The 19439-nt window shown below is 41.3% G+C and overlaps 9 protein-coding genes across 9 annotated transcripts; 7 read left to right on the top strand and 2 right to left on the bottom strand.

Moving 5' to 3' along the window:
- Window positions 1-244: 244 nt before the first annotated feature.
- On the top strand, window positions 245-2368 carry HSP82 (Hsp90 family chaperone HSP82; the record flags this gene model as incomplete). The annotated part of the gene is made up of 1 exon (XM_018368222.1): window positions 245-2368. The coding sequence occupies one exon, from the start codon at window positions 245-247 to the stop codon at window positions 2366-2368; it is 2124 nt and encodes a 707-aa protein (XP_018218802.1).
- Window positions 2369-2804: 436 nt separating this feature from the next.
- CIN2 (GTPase-activating protein CIN2) lies at window positions 2805-3530 on the top strand (the record flags this gene model as incomplete). Its single annotated transcript, XM_018368221.1, has 1 exon — window positions 2805-3530. One exon carries the CDS (start codon window positions 2805-2807, stop codon window positions 3528-3530), a length of 726 nt encoding a protein of 241 aa, XP_018218801.1.
- A 260-nt stretch (window positions 3531-3790) lies between these two features.
- IQG1 (Iqg1p) lies at window positions 3791-8272 on the top strand (the record flags this gene model as incomplete). Its single annotated transcript, XM_018368220.1, has 1 exon — window positions 3791-8272. One exon carries the CDS (start codon window positions 3791-3793, stop codon window positions 8270-8272), a length of 4482 nt encoding a protein of 1493 aa, XP_018218800.1.
- A 276-nt stretch (window positions 8273-8548) lies between these two features.
- Window positions 8549-10348, bottom strand: SRP68 (signal recognition particle subunit SRP68; the record flags this gene model as incomplete). Its single annotated transcript, XM_018368219.1, has 1 exon — window positions 8549-10348. One exon carries the CDS (start codon window positions 10346-10348, stop codon window positions 8549-8551), a length of 1800 nt encoding a protein of 599 aa, XP_018218799.1.
- A 493-nt stretch (window positions 10349-10841) lies between these two features.
- On the top strand, window positions 10842-11861 carry HUT1 (UDP-galactose transporter HUT1; the record flags this gene model as incomplete). The annotated part of the gene is made up of 1 exon (XM_018368218.1): window positions 10842-11861. One exon carries the CDS (start codon window positions 10842-10844, stop codon window positions 11859-11861), a length of 1020 nt encoding a protein of 339 aa, XP_018218798.1.
- Window positions 11862-11920: 59 nt separating this feature from the next.
- On the bottom strand, window positions 11921-13285 carry DI49_5224 (uncharacterized protein; the record flags this gene model as incomplete). The annotated part of the gene is made up of 1 exon (XM_018368217.1): window positions 11921-13285. One exon carries the CDS (start codon window positions 13283-13285, stop codon window positions 11921-11923), a length of 1365 nt encoding a protein of 454 aa, XP_018218797.1.
- A 300-nt stretch (window positions 13286-13585) lies between these two features.
- On the top strand, window positions 13586-14374 carry RBD2 (putative rhomboid protease RBD2; the record flags this gene model as incomplete). Its single annotated transcript, XM_018368216.1, has 1 exon — window positions 13586-14374. The coding sequence occupies one exon, from the start codon at window positions 13586-13588 to the stop codon at window positions 14372-14374; it is 789 nt and encodes a 262-aa protein (XP_018218796.1).
- A 313-nt stretch (window positions 14375-14687) lies between these two features.
- DI49_5222 (uncharacterized protein) lies at window positions 14688-16262 on the top strand (the record flags this gene model as incomplete). Its single annotated transcript, XM_018368215.1, has 1 exon — window positions 14688-16262. The coding sequence occupies one exon, from the start codon at window positions 14688-14690 to the stop codon at window positions 16260-16262; it is 1575 nt and encodes a 524-aa protein (XP_018218795.1).
- A 238-nt stretch (window positions 16263-16500) lies between these two features.
- Window positions 16501-19188, top strand: GAL4 (galactose-responsive transcription factor GAL4; the record flags this gene model as incomplete). Its single annotated transcript, XM_018368214.1, has 1 exon — window positions 16501-19188. The coding sequence occupies one exon, from the start codon at window positions 16501-16503 to the stop codon at window positions 19186-19188; it is 2688 nt and encodes an 895-aa protein (XP_018218794.1).
- Between the last annotated feature and the right edge of the window lie 251 nt (window positions 19189-19439).

Genomic DNA, 19439 nt, shown 5'->3' with positions numbered 1-19439 from the left:
TTTTCTTTTTTTTCTAGAACGTCGTGGAAAAGAAAACACGCGCATAATTCTATGAGCGGTTAATCCTCATCTTTATACAAGACATGCCCTTCCGCCGCCCCCCTAAATTATATAAATACGCTGTTTGTCCCTTCGATTCGTGGTCTGTTGCAGTCGCTTCTTTCACGTTTACTTTTGGAAGGTTGAATACGCTAGGTCTGATAGAAGATAGAGCACTACAAACAAGAACGCGAATAAAACAAATATGGCTGGTGAAACCTTTGAATTTCAAGCAGAAATCACTCAGTTGATGAGTTTGATCATCAACACTGTCTATTCTAACAAGGAGATTTTCTTGAGAGAACTGATATCTAACGCCTCCGATGCGTTGGACAAGATCAGATATAAGGCTTTGTCCGACCCAAAGGAATTAGAAACTGAACCTGAATTGTTCATTAGAATCACTCCAAGACCGGAAGAAAAAGTCTTGGAAATCAGAGATTCTGGTATTGGTATGACCAAGGCGGAATTGATCAACAACTTGGGTACCATCGCTAAGTCTGGTACCAAGGCCTTTATGGAAGCTCTTTCTGCTGGTGCCGATGTCTCCATGATYGGYCAATTCGGTGTTGGTTTCTACTCTTTATTCTTGGTCGCTGATAGRGTCCAAGTTATCTCTAAGAACAACGAMGAYGAACAATACATYTGGGARTCCAAYGCAGGYGGTTCTTTCWCTGTTACTYTAGACGAAGTYAACGAAAAGATCGGTAGAGGTACTGTCTTGAGRTTATTCWTGAAGGAYGACCAATTGGAATACYTGGARGAAAAGAAGATTAAGGAAGTCATCAAGAGACACTCCGAATTCGTTGCTTACCCAATCCAATTGCTAGTCACCAAGGAAGTTGAAAAGGAAGTTCCAATCCCAGAAGAAGAAGAAGAAAAGAAAGACGAAGAAAAGAAGGATGAAGATGACAAGAAACCAAAATTGGAAGAAGTCGATGAAGAAKAAGAGGAAAAGAAGCCAAAGACCAAGAAAGTCAAGGAAGAAGTTCAAGAATTAGAAGAACTAAACAAGACTAAGCCTCTATGGACCAGAAACCCATCCGAAATCACCGAAGAAGAATACAATGCCTTCTACAAATCCATCTCCAACGACTGGGAAGACCCACTATATGTTAAGCATTTCTCCGTCGAAGGTCAATTAGAATTCAGAGCCATCTTGTATATTCCAAAGAGAGCTCCATTTGACTTATTCGAAAGTAAGAAGAAGAAGAACAACATCAAGTTGTACGTTCGTCGTGTTTTCATCACCGACGAAGCTGAAGACTTGATTCCAGAATGGATGTCCTTCGTCAAGGGTGTTGTTGACTCTGAAGATTTACCATTGAACTTGTCCAGAGAAATGTTACAACAAAACAAGATCATGAAGGTTATMAGAAAGAACATTGTCAAGAAGGTAATYGAAGCCTTCAACGAAATTGCTGAAGACTCTGAACAATTCGAAAAGTTCTACTCTGCCTTCGCTAAAAACATCAAATTGGGTGTCCACGAAGACACTCAAAACAGAGCTGCCTTGGCTAAGTTGCTACGTTACAACTCCACCAAGTCCGTCGACGAATTAACTTCTTTGACCGATTACATCACCAGAATGCCAGAACACCAAAAGAACRTTTACTATATCACAGGTGAATCTYTAAAGGCYGTTGAAAAATCCCCATTCTTGGACGCTTTGAAGGCTAAGAACTTTGAAGTTTTGTTCTTGACTGATCCAATCGATGAATACGCTTTCACCCAAYTGAAGGAATTCGAAGGTAAGACTTTGGTCGATATCACCAAGGATTTCGAACTGGAAGAAACTGACGAAGAAAAAGCTGAAAGAGAGAAGGAAGTTAAAGAATACGAACCATTGACCAAGGCCTTGAAAGAAATCTTGGGYGAACAAGTCGAAAAGGTTGTTGTCTCTTATAAACTAGTGGACGCCCCAGCTGCCATTAGAACCGGCCAATTCGGTTGGTCTGCTAACATGGAAAGAATTATGAAGGCTCAAGCCTTGAGAGACTCTTCCATGTCCTCTTACATGTCCTCCAAGAAGACTTTCGAAATCTCTCCAAGATCTCCAATCATTAAGGAATTGAAAAAGAGAGTCGAYGAAGGTGGTGCYCAAGATAAGACTGTCAAGGATTTGACCAACTTATTATTCGAAACCGCTTTATTGACTTCTGGTTTCAGTTTGGAAGAACCAACTTCTTTYGCTTCAAGAATCAACAGATTGATCTCTTTGGGTTTGAACATCGATGAAGAAGAAGAGACTGAAGCTGCTACTGAGACTGCTACTGATGCTCCAGTCGAGGAAGTCCCAGCTGACACCGAAATGGAAGAAGTCGATTAAGCAAAAAGCCTCATCACCTTGATTAGGTTAGGTTGCAAACAAAACATATAACATAACGTATAACTATTCGAACAAATATTAAGAGTGTAAATAGGGCATCTGCATACATAAAAGTTACTAGGTAAAAAAGAAATCTCAAAGTACATATTTTTTTAACTCATTTAAAAATACCGCCAACTAACTACACCGTGGCGCCTTAACTTATTTTCAAGACGCGAAAAAAGTAAGATTAAATAAAGTGAGTATATAACAATAAGACCATCTTCGAGAACCAAGAACTAATGGACTTTGCTACAAGGATAAATGGTATGTTTACACATTGAGCTATCTTCATAGTACCCCCACTAACGCTCTGACATCCTTCTTTTTTTTTTAAGTAGATCTTGAAAAGGAACTTTCTCAAACCAATGACTATAAGGCTTTACAAGGGAAGTCCATGGATCTTCAAACTGAATTGAATGCGTCAGCACCGTCTTTGACACCCTATGAAAAGGAACGCTTTTCTAGTGATATGGAAAATCTCCTTAAACTTATAAGCACAGGACTGTCCAAATCAAGAGGCAAAAAGCGACTTTTCTCTTTCAAACAAAGAGTTTTACCAGCAACAGTTCAAGAAAACTTTGCGCAAAGAGAGATAATGAATAAGCCAAGGGAAATTACTACAACTGGAAAAGATTATGTTTTGGAGAGGGGAGATTCGACATTTGAAAACTTAGAATCATGCACTGTCACGTCGGAAAGAGGCCATAGCGACAATGATTCAGGTTCTGGTTCGTTAAGCTTTTATAATATTACGGGAAGCATCATTAATTTGCAAAAGCTTTACTTTAAAGTAGGTAGCATATTCATGACGGATTGTAAGGACTCTATAATACTTTTGCGCTTACCGTCCGACGGAGATATCCAGATCCGGTCACGTAACTTGGAGAATTGCAAATTTTCGATTGATATGGTGGCACCAGACAGAGATTGCAAACAAGTGGTAATCATAGAAAATTGCCATGATTGCGTATTCAACGCAGGTACCCGTGAGCACCTAGTCATACAAGACTTTTCCAACCCGTTCCAGAGCAATGGCACCGAGGATAGTTCAGCTTTTGCATTCAAAGAGTTTGACACTTGTGACAAAGATACTATGCGACTAAAACAAACCTACTTGTAAACGTATCACTAGTATTGTACAGTAATGGCTAAAATTAGCAATATTTCATGTCGTATGTAGTGATTTAAGCAGAGTTTCAATAGCATATCCTAAAGAGGAAAAGCGTAAACAATACAAATTCTTTCATCTTAGCAATGAGAAAACCCTGTTATTGATATCAACAAAAAGCCTTTCTATCTAAGATCAGTTAGTTAAATCGTATTTTGTATACTAGGAAACCGATTGCAGCTCAACTGTTTGTGAAAAAGCTGTGCAAAAATATGACGGCATTTTCAGGTTCACCTTCGAAACCTAATAATAATAATTCCTTTTTAAGTCGCTATGTGGAAAATTTAGGTTCCGATGTAGCTCCCCCTTTGAGACCCCTGTCGAGCTCGAGGCTCAACTCTTCCTCAAATTTGACGTCGCCAATCAATTTTAAGACTAAGGTATCAGTTAACCACTCACCATTCTTGTTGTCAAAGCCAGACAGTACTGTACCAAAGGCAAACCCCTCCCCTCCAAAAAATCTTGTAGGGAAATGTACAGTAAACTTATCAAACTATTCTCAGATTGAACTAAAATACTATGAATTTTTATGCAGAGTATCGGAAGTCAAAATATGGATTGAAGCTGTTATTGAAGAAGCCCTACCAACAGAAATAGAATTATGTGTGGGAGACGCACTCAGGAACGGTGTTTACCTTGCTATGCTAACTCAAAGAATAAATCCAGACTTGGCAACCAGTATCTTCCCCGCAGGAGATAAATTACAATTCAAACATACACAGAATATCAATGCCTTTTTTGGGTTAGTGGAACATGTTGGTGTTCCAGATTCCTTTAGATTTGAATTACAAGATCTTTACAACAAAAAAAACTTCCCACAAGTTTTCGAAACTTTACATATTCTTATATCGATGATCAATAAAAAATGGCCTGGCAAAACTCCCCCCCTAACAAATGTGTCGGGTCAAATTAGTTTCACCAAGGAAGAAATTGCTACTTGTAAAAGGGCTTGGCCTAGAATAAGGGACTTCAAATCTCTAGGAACAAATTCCAATGCTGTACCAGCTTCCCCTAAGGAATCTAATGAAAAAAGAAGTGGTCTGATAAAAGACTTTAATGAATACGAAAGACCAAAGATTTCCACGGAGGAAGTCCTAACCACACCAAGAAAAAACACAACTAGTGCCGATAGTTTTACTTCCGCCCACACTTCTCCACCTCAGACTTACAAAATTCCACCAATGTCGACGTTGGATGCCTCCACTGAGAAACGGTCATTCACGCCCATTGAACCAAGTCTTTTGGGCTCTACACCATCTTTAGAGTATAGTCCAATTAAAAATAAAAGCCTGTCATACTATTCGCCCACTATTTCAAAATACCTAACATACGATACTGAATTTTACACCAGAAGAAGCCGTGCTAGAGAGGAGGATTTGGATTATTACCAAACATTCAAATATTCACCATCTCATTATTCTCCCGTGAGAAGAGAAAGAATGACAGAAGAGCAATTTCTGGAAAAAGTGGTACAACTACAGAATATTTGTCGAGGGGTTAATATTCGTTTCAACTTGTACATCCAAAAAAGATTACTGAGCCTATTTGAGAGAGATATCGCCAAGTTTCAGGCATGCTTGAAAGGATACAATTTTAGACAATCATCATCGATTTGTTTGCCAATCAGAAGAGCAAAGATCGACGTTCCTCACGTGAAAGAAATACAGTCTCGTATCAAAGGTAATAGAATTCGTTACAAATATGATAGCTTGAAATTTACATTGTCAAAGCATTCGTATATAGTCGAAGAGTTGCAAGCATTTTGCCGCTCAAAATTGTTAAAGGCCAACGTAAAAAAGGAATTAAACGACATTAAAACATCTCACCCACCCTTAATCAAGCTACAGTCTTGTGTCCGTGCCTTTCAAGTAAGGAAAAAATTAATGGCCCTCAATTCAGAATTAAGTGGTGAAAAGAAAAGTATTAAGACCCTGTTGGCTATTATTAGAGGTGGCGCCGCAAGAAGTTCTGGAAACGCGGTATTGATTGCTATAGGAGGTAAGCACAAAGAAAAAATAACGAATTTGCAAAGTCTGATTAGAGGAACCCGTGTACGTTCATGCTTAACATCTTTAATACATTCACTCGAAGAGGAAAACAGTAATATTATTCAATTATCAGCCTGCATGCAGGGCAGGATTGTAAGAGATAAAATAAGTTCACTTTTTGCGCCTGCAAACCGTCTCAGTGACACTGTACATGACCTTCAAGCCTTAGTTCGAGGTATTCTGGTACGTTATACATTAGACTTAGTGGATGACATTGTAGAGTATAACAATCTTGAAGCATTCCAAGCTTTTTCTAGAGGCGCATTAGTACGTCAAAGTTTAAACCAAACTTCAAGCTACTACCAGAGAAATGTAAGATCGGTTATTATGATTCAAAGCTGGATCAGGAAGAGTTTGCAAAGATCGGCGTATTTGGAGCTATTAGACTGTCCCAATCCAAGCCTTTGGGCTGTCAAGAAGTTTGTTTATTTATTGAACGGAACAGCAACCATAGAAGAAGTCCAGAATGATTTGGAAAGTTGCCAGGCTTCTCTTGATTCAGAAAATATGAAAAAGGAACGGTTATTGAAAAATATAAGACAGCAACTAGACATGAATGGAGTGTTGGAAAAATTCGGATTGTTGATTGATAAGGATCCAGAACTCAGTATATCTGACTCTAAAATTCCTAAATCTAAATATTCAAAGTACGAAAAACTGTTTTATATGTTGCAAGTTGATCCCTCTTATTGGAAGCTGTTGTATACGAAAGAGCCAGAATTTGTTACAAAAAATGTTTATATGACATTTGGAACAGTAAACCAAAGGATGAACGAAAGAGAGAGAACATACTTTACCAGATTTGTTTGCGAAATGTTACAAAACGCAATTAATGATGCTCCAAACATCAGACACTTTCTTGATAATAGATCACAATTTTGGCAGAACATTTTTAAAGATTTCTTAAGAAGAGAGTATCCAGAACTCTTTTCTACAATAGTTCCAATTTTAGATTATCTTACAGACCCGGCAGTAGATTTCGAGAGTGATCCATACAAAATATATCGAGAAATCCACGGCTTTAGTCCACCACAACACACTTCACCTGTAGATGACACAAGCACCAAGAAGAAGTTTATCGAGAATTTAAGATGTTTATGGCACGCGATCGAAATGGTGGCGGAAATCTATACCAGAAAAGTACACAGCATTCCTGTCGAAGTAAGATACCTTTGTACTAAAATATTTTGCTATGCTGCCGATAAAAACACTGAGGAGATCGATTCTTTGAGAGCTATATCAGGCATTCTAGTAAACGTCTTTGTCTCTGAATATTTGGTCAATAGAGAGTATTATGGATACAAAGATGCTAACGTTCAAAGTAATCGAAAAATTGATATTCTGATAAAATCTTTGGTTACCGTGTTCGAAATGAAAGATTTTGGAGGTTACTTGGATCCGTTGAACCAATATGCTAACGAAATAAAGCCACATGTCAAAGATGTTCTTTATAATGTGCTAGTAGATCCTGAGTACGAACAAGAAGGAGATAGATTGATTTACCTAGATATGGTTTCGCCGAGTTCTAAATTGGAATTACTTACTGAAAAGGTTTTGGAGATCAGCAGTAAGTTTGAAGAATATTCGGACGAGTTCCCAGAAGCTGATATATTACATGATATTCTGAGAAGAGATTTGGATATTACATCATTTCCAAAATCGGGACGGATCACTTTGGAATTGGACGCTTCTGCGTATCGATTCTTGGTAAGTGATGATAAGATGAGGAAAATCTACGATCAGGTCAAGAGAGCATTCGTATACATGATGCAGGTCGAAGATGTGGATACCAACCTGTATGATCTTTCGATTAGCACAATTCTTCCCCAAGATGAGCCTAATTTTGCAAAGCTTTTGCAGCAAAATCCTAAAATCAGAACAGACCCAATGATACAGAAACTCAAGCCATTGGAATATTTTACACTCAAGAATGTCACCTTAAAAAAAGTTCATGAATTAGAGAGTACAGGAACTTTCTGCTCTTCCGATAATAAGTTGCAAAACTTCTTGAACGATATTGCTAACACTATCAAGAACCCTGACTACGCGATTGACTATGTTACGCAAGAAATTTGCATTACAAAGGACACACTAACCGCAATTTCTGAAATGAACCATAGTTTAGATATAGAATTATCCAGGTTGAAAAAACACATTGATCATACGATAAGAAATTTCCAAAAAGCTAGGGATTTTTCACCAGTACATAAAAGTACATTTGGGAATTTAAAGAGTGCCGTTAAAAAAGTCCAAGGAAGAGAACGTTCCGAATTGCAAGGCATGAAATTTAAATGGAACACAAAGCAACTATACGAAAGAGGTGTGCTCAAGAGCATTAAAGGTGAAAAATTGGCTGAATTAACCGTAAAAGTTTTTGGTTCAAGTGGTCCCAAATTTCCCGACATAATATTCAAAATGTCTACTTCTGATGGTTGTAGATTTGGTATTCAAATGCTTGATAAAAGAAAAGGTCCTGAAAAACGATACTCAGAAGATGTTGACTCATTCTCATTCAAGGATTTAATGAAAACTCAAGTCGAACCTAAAGTCGAAACATGGAAATTATTTCACTCAAATGTCGTTGTTAACAATAGCCAGTTATTGCATTTGGTTGTTAGTTTTTTCTATAAAAAAAATTCTCTATGATGATCTATCTGCGTATTTACTGGAACACGTAACATTATGATATCCCCTTTATTTTTATTTCATTTGTAAGATATCATTATTTTATCTTTATTTAAGGACACTAAACATAAATTTTTCTTCAAGTTGAATACTTTTTATCAATATTGCTCTTTAAGTGGTTCTAAAAGGCTTCAGATATCGCAACGTGTTGTTGTTGAGTTGAAGTGGTTCGCAATCGTTATTAATTATGAGAAAGAAAATATATAGTACTGTAAATACAAGTACACTAAGAAGAAACTAACGGCCAAATAGGCCCAAGAACCCACGCTTTTTCTTAGGTTCTTCTTCTGTTTGTTCGTTAGAGATTGGTGTTTGTAAGGCGTTGCCAGATTCCTCAGCGGAGTTTTTCGGTTGAGGTGCAGAAATTTCTTGTTTGTCGTATGATATATAATTAAAAGCTAAATCAAACAGTGTGGGTTTACTAGTAACTGGTTGGAATTTTGGCTTTAATGGGAACAAATTTTTCAACTGTATGTCGGTTGGCACAATCTTCCCTGTACCCAATTTTTCAATTATGGTCAAGTCGTATTTCCCTGTGTTATCATTATGAGTACTTTTTTCGTATTCTGCAAGTGTGATAACACTGTTACCACCGTTTTCAATTCTCTTTTGTAAGCCTTGGATAGAATTCAAAGACAAAAGAGATCCTGGGAGTAGAATCTCATCCAAAGGTCCAGTTTCAGAGAGCTTATTTTCTAATCTTTGATGAGCGTCCACGTAAAGAGCCAATGCTTCCATATACCTTCCCTTTGACTGGTATAGAACACTCAAACAACCTGTGCTCAAAAAGAGCTGGAAATATAGCTTACATAGGCTTAATTGGTTTAGCAACTCTTCATCGGAGTAAACACCGGGTAGTTCCATGACATCGGATAAATATTTAGTCAAGTTCTTCACAATACGGTCCATCTCCTTGAACTTGGTTAGTCTAGATGGTATTGAAGTGTTTAATTTCAACCATTGACTCCACAAATGGGTAAATAAATCTTTTTCACGAGAAATAGAAGTCAGAAGAATATTATATTTGATGTATGCTAAAATGATCTGGTTGTTTTCAGAACTATTTTCGATCATTTCATCCATATCGTCTTGATCGTCGTGGTTAGCAATGTAAAATTCATGACGGTCTAAAGCCTTTTCTAACTTTGATAGCTTTTGTGTGTATTGAGGAATTTGAGTTGGATGAATAGATAACCCTTGTTCTAGAAATTGAGCCACTTCAGCGTCCATGATCTTGGCGTTGAATGACCTCCAACTTATATTGGTGGTGGCCTTTTTGTCTTCATTGGAAGTCGTAATTTTTTTCATACTGAATCCATTGCCCAATAGTAACTTTACTAATTCGTCATCTTTATTTTCTTCGGATTGAATTCTTTCTATGATAAAGTTGTTTAATTCAGGGACAGTGATTAGATTGCCTGCGTATTGCTTAAGGGTATATTGGTATTTGTTAATGATAATATCTACCACTCCCTCAGATAATAGGTTCAAACCTTTTAAATGTTCCAATGTGGCAAAAACTAAAGCTAAATTGTTTGAAATCTTGACACTATCCTTCCTCTTAAATCTTTTTCCGTTGATCAGATATTCTGCGTGAGTCAATTTGGAAAACGCCAAATATTGAACACGAGTTATCCATTGAGATTCATTCTGAGTAACATTGACTAACTTCTCGGCAGTCTTACGCGCCTTCTTTAATCTTGTGGACAAGACTTTTTCTTCACTTTTCTTTAATTTACCCCTTTGACGGGCTCTTAGTTTTAAAGTCTCAGCCAATGCCAGGTCTCTTTCAGCGTGTAGTAAAATCAAAACACCAATCAATTTGGTCTTGTTATCGTAATCATCGGTGGTAATTTCACCATACTTATCCTTACTCGAATACTTCTTAGTATCCTTGGTGGTCAAATGGCAACGGCTTCTCAAGTGTTGTAGTTTCTTATTCAACTTGGCATGATATTTAGCAAAATCAGAGTCTGTCTCCAAGAACTGTTCTGCACGATTACCATAAGTGGCGATGATTGGAGAGTAGGCAACCATTTTCTAGTCTAAGCGATCCTTCTATTTTTGTCTGGTTATAGGCGAGAAAACTCGTTGGAACCTAGCACAATTGAGTTTCTTAAGTTCTAGAAATAGAGATTTAAATTAGTTCCCAATGCTCGTTTATGCTTATATTGTTGGATTTACTTTGGGATTCTAATCAAAAAAATTTTCAACTGACATCACAATCCACGAGGTGATAGGAACAACGAAATACTGCATAAAACACATTAAAATATATCTTATATCAGGATTTTTCTCAGCTGATTCATTACAATATACCACTGTCGCTTCTGATCGATGCTGTAACCTAATTTAGTGTCAAATAACCGCTCGTTGGTCCCTTTTTGAAGCTTTTTTGGAAACCGCTTTTCGAGGCAGTTTTGTAGATGTATCGAACATGAAAAAATGACAGCAATGTGATTAAACAGACTTGCAAGGCATAAAAGAGAAACAGTAAAGTAGCAGCAAAGGATAGCGTTCGTGTTTTTGTATGGCGGGGAGTACATCCAATTTGGTGATCTGTGCGATTGGGATCTATGCTACTTTTTTAACCTGGGCACTGGTACAGGAGCCTTTGGCCACAAGAGTATGGCCGAACTCTATGGAAAAGTTTCAATTTCCTAACGTGATTGCCTTCATGCAAGCCATTGTGGCAATGGTGATGGGGCACCTGTATTTGAAATGGAAGAGAGTGGCCTATTCACCCACCACGATGATCAAGGACCACTGGAAACAATTGATGTTAATTTCGTTTACACAGAGTAGTTCAGGTCCGCTGGCAACGACATCTCTGAAATACGTGGATTATCTGACCTACATGCTGGCCAAATCATGCAAGATGATACCTGTTCTATTGGTACACTTGCTGTTGTATAGAACACCCATTTCAGGTCAGAAAAAAGTTGTGGCCATCTTAGTCAGTCTCGGTGTCACTATTTTCACTATTGGTGGCAATGATGGTAAGAAGTTGAGGAGGTCGCTTGACGGCGATGGGAACAGGTACAAACTGCATGGGTTTGGGCTGCTTTCCTCTAGTTTATTCCTCGACGGGTTAACTAATGCTACCCAGGATAAATTGCTTAAGGCCAACAAGGCCAGTGGGAATGGGAAACAGAGTTTGATAACCGGCGCGCATTTGATGTTTACGCTAAACCTCTTCGTGGTACTGTGGAACGTTTTGTATTTGTATGTGGTTGACTGTAAACAATGGGAAAGCTCTGTTTCCTTATTGGCCAAGGACCCACAAGTATGGGGTTACCTGATGCTTTATTCAATCTGTGGCGCCATGGGTCAATGTTTTATTTTCTATACCTTGGAGAAGTTTGGCTCTCTGGTCCTAATCATGATAACAGTGACCAGAAAGATGGTTTCCATGATTCTGAGTATTGTAGTCTTCGGTAAGACCGTGGGCTTCCAACAATGGGTGGGAATATTCATTGTATTTGGTGGGATCACATGGGAAGCACTTGGCAAGAAGAAGGCCAAGACCCCAAGAACGAAATCAGAGTAGATTGTCAGCGCAGCTAAATAAAGTCGGTATTTATCAGAAATGTATCTATATAACTTGGCTCATTTTTTTGATGGGCGAAGCAGTCTCTCTCTCAATTCAGGATCGTATGCATAGACGTAGAGGCCACGCACACCACGGGTCAAAAGAACGTTGACACTGTTCATAATGATTTTTTGCTTGACACTCTCGGCATTTTGGATGTTTTTCTTTTTGGTGAAACCAGCCCTATCATCATACAACTCCGGTCTGAGCTTGATACAGTCGTTTGCAGCATCGTATCCAATGGAGCGGCCTAGGATCACACCAGCGTAATTCAGATCAAATCCCTGGATGGTGTATACACTACCTACCTCGTCGATGGTGTCCCCACGCTCACTCCATGGCGTCACTTCACGTGGGGTATACCGATCCCAGCGGACTTTGAAATTGTCACCACACTCGACATAATAGTCTTTCCCATCTAGGCGGTAGGGGAAATCGTATGTGGAGAGCATTCTACATTGACCGTACTGGCCGTCTTTTTCCTTGAGGGCTTCATACATGGCACCACAATCGTCCCAGATTTTGAAATCAAAATCCTTAGTTTTGTCGTCAACACCTGCAACGTTGCCTTTGGGTAGCACGGATTCGATAGATGGGATCTTCCCCGCCACGCTGATCTGGTCTATCCAATTCAGCACATTCTGTGGGGCAGCTACCCTAAATTGCTGCTTTAAAGTGTACCAATCTCTGGATTCTGCCGGGATCTGGTCATAGAAATCCTTCAGAGTGGCACCATTGTCGGATTCTTCATCCCAGTACGACCCCATTCTTAAAGCTTGTTTGTCATCGTAAACCAAGACCAGCACTTTACAAAGAGACATCAAGTCTTCCAAATGGTTTTCGCCGTAGAATCTTTTGAAAGCGTCCTTCGAAGTGGCTAACAAATGCGCCTCATCTACGATGACTACGTCGGCCATGAGGTTCTTTTTCTGTAAGTTGTTGATCAACGAAGTAGGCCGTTCCAGCGACGATTTAGTGATGTACTTGAAGCTGTCGCTGATCCTGAGGTACAACTTCAACATCTCAGGATGATTGACCACCAGGTAATTACGTGTCCCGTGTAAGACATCGTCAGAAGAAGGCGAGAATTGGGACAGTTTTTGAATTTCGTTGAACAAAGAGTTCAAAATCACTGACTTGCCCGTACCTGCGTCCCCTTGGATGACAAACATGGCAGGATGCTTCCAATCACTGTTGTACTGAGACAAGTTCGTGCGCATGAACGACAAAGCGCGGTCCCTTAACATCTTCTGCTCAGCAGAGAGTGTTACGTGCGCCAGCTTGTTCATGGCCTGTGTGGAGACCACAGGTTTGGCTGCTCTTCTGGGTCTCTTGACGCTTCTTACGTTGCGGGAAATGGCTTTTGGCGTGGGTCCGTGCATTCTATATGGTTCCTTGTTTCTTGAGGCAACTACGAACTAAAGGTGCGGTAGATTATGACTACGTCGCCAAGATGACGTGGTGCTGTGCTGCGGCCTCATGCACGGATTGCTTATATACATGTCGATGTGGTTGCCTTTAAGATTTCTCGAAAAAAATTTTCATCTTTTTTTCGGACCTTCGAGATCTAAAGTTTTATGAATTACACTAGTACATGTATAGGGGAAAGGGATAGGAAAAGATTAGACTCGGTGGAAGCATGACGAGCAGAAGCCTGGTTTAGTTGCTTTTTTCGCTGTATTATGAATTGGAAGTCGTATGTGTTCCCCGGTGGCCACCCACCAGCTGCGTTGACCACGGGTCTCGTGGTGTTTTTGACGGCTGTTTATCTGCTGAGTTTTATGTTTGCGCTGAGGGACGACCTCTCGCTGGCACCCGAGTCGCTGTTTGAACTGCAGTTAAGTAGGCTGTCGATGTACCCTTTGGTACATCTCTCGCTGCTCCATTTGCTGTTCAACGTCCTAGCCATCTGGGCGCCCTTGAACCTGTTCGAAGAGACGCACGGGACCGTGTACACGGGCGTGTTCTTGAACATGAGTGCTTTGTTTGCCGGGATCCTTTACTGTCTGCTGGGCAAGCTGCTGTACCCAGGCGTGTTCGTGGCTGGCGCCAGTGGATGGTGTTTCACGCTGTTCGCGTTCTTTAGTTTTAAAGAGTCGCAGATCCGCCCCAAGACAAGGATCTTCCACACAGAGTACTCGATCCCCACCTTGTACACTCCCATTGCCCTGCTGGTCGCGATTGCCATCATCATCCCGGGCTCCAGCTTTTGGGGTCACTTCTTCGGACTCTGTGTCGGCTACGCTATCGGTTACAAAGAGTCGTGGTTTCACAAAATCACCCCACCCGGATGGATCATCGCCAAGATTGAAAAGCTCTTGGACGGCTTAATCCGCTTGATACCTTGGGGGATCACGTACTACAGAGAGAAGGACATCGACAGAACTAAGGACTACGAGCCGTTGTTGGCCACAGACACGCCCTTGCCTCTGCACAACAACAACTCTGGCACGGTCCTAGGCACTGCCTAGGCGCCCATGTGCCAACGCCTTTTCTGGCCCCAAGATCGTCTATATATATATATATAAACTAACCATTTTATATATTCCAATGTGCAGGGTTTTTCACTTTCTTCTTTTTCCAGCGTGCGTTTATGAAAAAAAAAGAGGCATATGGATTATATTTGGAAGGAGGACCAGGGGCAAGGGGTGAAGCAACTTGACATCTGGCACCGGTATAAATAATTCAGCAATCAGTGTTTCAGGGTTTTGAAAGTGGCATTCAGCCTACAAGGACAAGAAATAACAAGGAAAGGAGAAACAAGAAGAGAAACACCCGCCACAAATGGATCCTTTTTACAATGGCAACAAAAGAAGCTCGATATCGTTTGGCTCGTCGCAACGACAGCCGTATTCCAAGAATAACTACCTGAACAATGCGAATGGTCCCACCAGTGTAACGCAGGATCAGGGCAGGGGCCCGTCGCCCTTTGGCATGTCGGGCAATACTACCAGCGGCAGTAACAGCAAAAGGAATAGTGGTTGTGATTTGAATGCTACTTACTACACGAACCGGTCACCGATGTACTCTCCGTTAGATTTCTCGCCGCCAGTGTTCTCGCCGAACCATACACAGTTGCAGCAAGCCAGAGGTTACACTGCTAGCAACCCGGTAGTGAGCAATTTGATGAACCCATCCATGGCATCCGTGTGCGAATACCAAGCGCACTACCCGCTGTTTGGACTCGACTGGAGCGTGGATGACTACGTCTGCCTGGGATCGTACAAGGAGGACAGCAGGAACAAGCTCCAGGTTATACACTCCAATGACCTCTTGAGTTGGGACACCGTCGCAGAGGCAGACGTGGTTTATCCTGTGAGTAGGATTCAATGGGTCCCCTCTCAACTGCATCCAAGGAAACTCGCGACGTGTTCTGATTCTCTGCGGATTTGGAACGTCAACCCTGAAGAGAGACAATTCCAGGAACAAATCAATCTCTCTTTGTGTAAATACAATAGACAGCATCCCACCAGTACCGCGACCACCGAGGACACGAAGGTCATCGGCACCTTCCCTCCAATAACGTCGTTCGACTGGAATACCGTGGACACAAACCTAATAATTTCAAGTTCTATCGACACCACCTGCATTGTCTGGGACCTCCAAAGCAGCCATTACGTTAAGACCCAGTTGATCGCCCACGACAGCGAAGTGTTCGACGTCAGGTTTTTGACCAAATCAACGCAACTGTTTGCCAGTTGCGGTGGGGACGGCAGTGTGCGCGTGTTTGATCTGAGATCGCTCGCACATAGCACGATCATCTACGAACCGCCATCGTCATCATCATCAGCCTCCACTGCGGGCACTACAACGCCGTCGTCGGAGGGCTCAGATGCCTTGTTGAGATTGGAACCGTCGCCGTACGACCCAAACGTACTGGCCACGTTTGCAGCTGACTCCAATAAGATCATCATCCTGGATATGAGGAACCCGGAATCGCCCATATTGACTCTGGAGGGCCACGGTTCGTCGGTGAACGAAATAAAATGGCACCCTACAAAGCGCAATGTCCTACTGTCGTGCAGCGACGATTGCCAGGTGCTCTATTGGGACTTGAACAACTCGTTCATGGAAATTGATGGTGGCAACGGTAAGTCCCCCGGCGCCAGCGGCACACCCTTGGAAGACACCGACGGCGACACAGTGATGGCCGATGGCGGTGAGGGGTCCAATCCTCACGAAGACCCCTTGAATTTGACCTCCAGTAACGACAAGCAGGCCTGCAAGACCCTAGAGACTCCCAACATGGTTTATGCCAATAGGGCACAAGAGATAAACAACATAGCATGGAGGCCCCAGAGGGGCGACTGGTTCGGCTGCGTTAGCGGCAAGAAGTTCCAAAACGTCCGCGTCTTTTGAGACTGCACTCCCTCTTCCTTTCTCCATAACTTACTTATTTATATAGTTTTGTATCAGTTTAATCACCATAATCGTAACACCGTTTTACCTCACCTGATGCGGGAATCCTTCAGACCGTTCTCTCGCGCCTTTTTTTTTCGTCATTTCTTCCCCAGATCTACAACTTTAACTCCAGACGGTGTATAGGCAGTACAAGCAGTGCTTTTGGGAAGAGGCAAAGCTGCAGACCTCGAGAACAATGAAGCTGTTGCCTGCAATGGAACAGGCTTGCGACATATGCCGGCTCAAGAAACTCAAGTGTTCCAAGGAAAAACCCAAGTGTTCAAAGTGTCTGAAGAACAACTGGGAGTGCTGCTATTCTCCAAAGACCAAGAGGTCACCCCTGACCAGAGTGCACCTGACAGAAGTCGAGTCGAGGTTGGAGAAGTTGGAACAGCTGTTTCTTGTCATGTTTCCTCGAGAGAATTTGGATCACGTTTTGAAAATGGACTCTTTGCACGACATAAAAGTCCTGTTAACACAACTATTTGTGCAGAACTATGCTAATACAAATCCTGCTACAGATAAGCTCACTCCCATCGGCTCCGCAGACAATGACGTGTCCCGCGGGCAGGAGCAACACGTATCATCGCCGGAAGGAGATGATGACAGAGACCAAAGACAGTTGACTATATCGTTCGGCTCGGTTGCCCTGCATGATGAGTCCACCATCCCATTGAACTGTGTGCCCAGAGATGCTCTCCACGGATTCGACTGGTCCGAAGATGATACCACATTTGACGGTCTGCGCCTGCTGAGAACAGACCCCAACAATAACGGGTTCTTTGGTGACGGTTCCCTCATATCTACCCTCCGATCCATTGGATTCAGCCCAGAAAAATACATAAACTCGACAGTAAACAGACTGCCAACCGTGGTCATTGATAGATACTCTCTAGCTTCAAGAACCACAACATCGCGCTTTATCCAAAGTTACCTCAACAATTTCCATCCATACTGCCCCATCGTGCACACTCAGACATTAATGATGCTGTACAATAATCAGATAGAAACTACCTCTAAGGACCAATGGCAAATCCTTTTCAATTCCGTATTGTCCATCGGGGCATGGTGTATAGAAGGCGAGTCTACGGATATAGATTTATTTTATTATCAGAATGCTAAATCTCATCTAACGAGCAAGGTCTTCGAAGCAGGTTCAATCACTTTGGTGATTGCTCTACATCTTCTGTCGCGATATACACAGTGGAGGAAAAAGCCGAATACAAGTTACAGTTACCACGGCTTTTCCATGAGAATGGCGATCTCTTTGGGTTTGAATAAAGATCTTCCCTCGTCTTTCAATGACACAAGTATTCTGGAACAAAGGCGCCGGATTTGGTGGTCTCTTTACAATTGGGAGTTCCATTTGACTCTGCTGTACGGCCGGTCCATTCAATTTTCTGCTTCATCCACTCAAAACTCCATTTCTTTACCTTCCTCTGTAGACGATATGCAACGGACTACAACACACCCGACTATTTATCACGGCACCATTGAAACAGCACGGCTTTTACAGAATTTCATCAAAATCTGTGGATTTGATAAAACCACTACGACAACGAAAAGTCCGATATCTGCTAAAAGATGCTTGGTCATTTGTAATGAAATTGAAGACGTTTCCAGGCAAATACCTAAATTTTTACAAATAGATATCTCCTCAACTGCTCTGACCAACCTGTTAAACGAACATCCTTGGCTATCTTTCACAAGATTCCAACTCAGGTGGAAACAGTTATCGCTTATCATTTACGTATTAAGAGGCTTTTTCACAAATCTAAATTCACAGCAAGAATCGCCATCACACCAGGATCAGAATCACCATTCAAGTTACGAAGTTGAACGATGCTCTGTCTTGTTACACGATGCTGCACAAAGGACAATTATGTCCATCAATAACTATATGGATAATCACACCCTCACTCCGTTTTTTGCTGGAATTTGTGTTTTCTATTTGTTCAATGCGGCACTGGTACCCGCAACAACGTTGCTATCAAACCCAGATTCGAATTCTAGTAACAGCGATACCTCTCAGTCGATGCAACAAATCAGTACTGTTTTGCTGCTATTGAAAAATTTGATCACCTTTAAAATTCCGACTTGTGAAAAGTACATTCAAGTACTGGAACAGGTTTGTGCGCCTTATTTTTCTTCCTCCTCCTCCTCTGTGGCTTCATTATCCTTTGCTAATAATAATGATAAAAACAATAATAATAATAATAACGTCACCACAAGTTCCGCAGGAGCTGCCCAATATCCACAAACCGTCACCTCTCAAGATAATAATGCGAACGGTAGGCAGATTTCTGTTATCGCAGCAGGCTCTTCATCGACGCCAATGAAGCCGGGAGCGAGCTTTAGCGATTTGGTAAAACTTTTATCTAACCGTCCGTCTTCACGAAACTCATCTGTGACGATATCAAGAGCCACGCCTCCTCCTCCTTCGATTACGTCATTTCCAACGCAACCACAACAACAATTGCAAGGATCATCCGTACCGTTGACTCCATCTGCTTTATTTGGTGGTGCCACTTCTTACTCGGGCTGGAACAACTTTGCGGAAACAACGTTTTCATTTCCATCGACTACCAATGGCAACGGCACGAACCTCGCAACAGCTTTTGCAAATCCGCAAGCACTTCCACAGCCAACCTTCACCGCTAACACGAACCCTAATTCTACTAATAATAGTCAACTTGCTACTAGCAATTTTGACGACGATAATTCAAAATCAATGTTTCCCAATTGGACGGACCAAACTGCTTATAACGCATTGGGAATCACTACAGGGATGTTCAATACTACTACAATGGATGATGTATACAACTATTTATTCGACGATGATGAAACTCCTCCCAACCCAAATTCAGAGCAAACCGGATTATAAATTATAAAGAAAATTATTGGCGTTTTATTCCTGTATCTGTTTTCTCTTGTAGGGGTCCTTTTTTAACTCTTTCTATCTCTTTCTTGTTTGCACCCCTTTTGTAATAACATTTTTTTATGACCCACCCCAACTTATGTAACTAATAGATCTATAGACTTCTAATGACCATCGTTAATGCCCATTTTTGAAGCTCAAAATTCTTTATGCGAGAAGCCTATTTAAAACGCTCGCTCACATAATGAAAAAAAAGG

Source organism: Saccharomyces eubayanus, chromosome XVI (assembly GCF_001298625.1).
Source record: "Saccharomyces eubayanus strain FM1318 chromosome XVI, whole genome shotgun sequence".
NCBI classification, from domain to species: domain Eukaryota; kingdom Fungi; phylum Ascomycota; class Saccharomycetes; order Saccharomycetales; family Saccharomycetaceae; genus Saccharomyces; species Saccharomyces eubayanus.
This window is presented reverse-complemented; position numbering and strand designations above follow the sequence as displayed.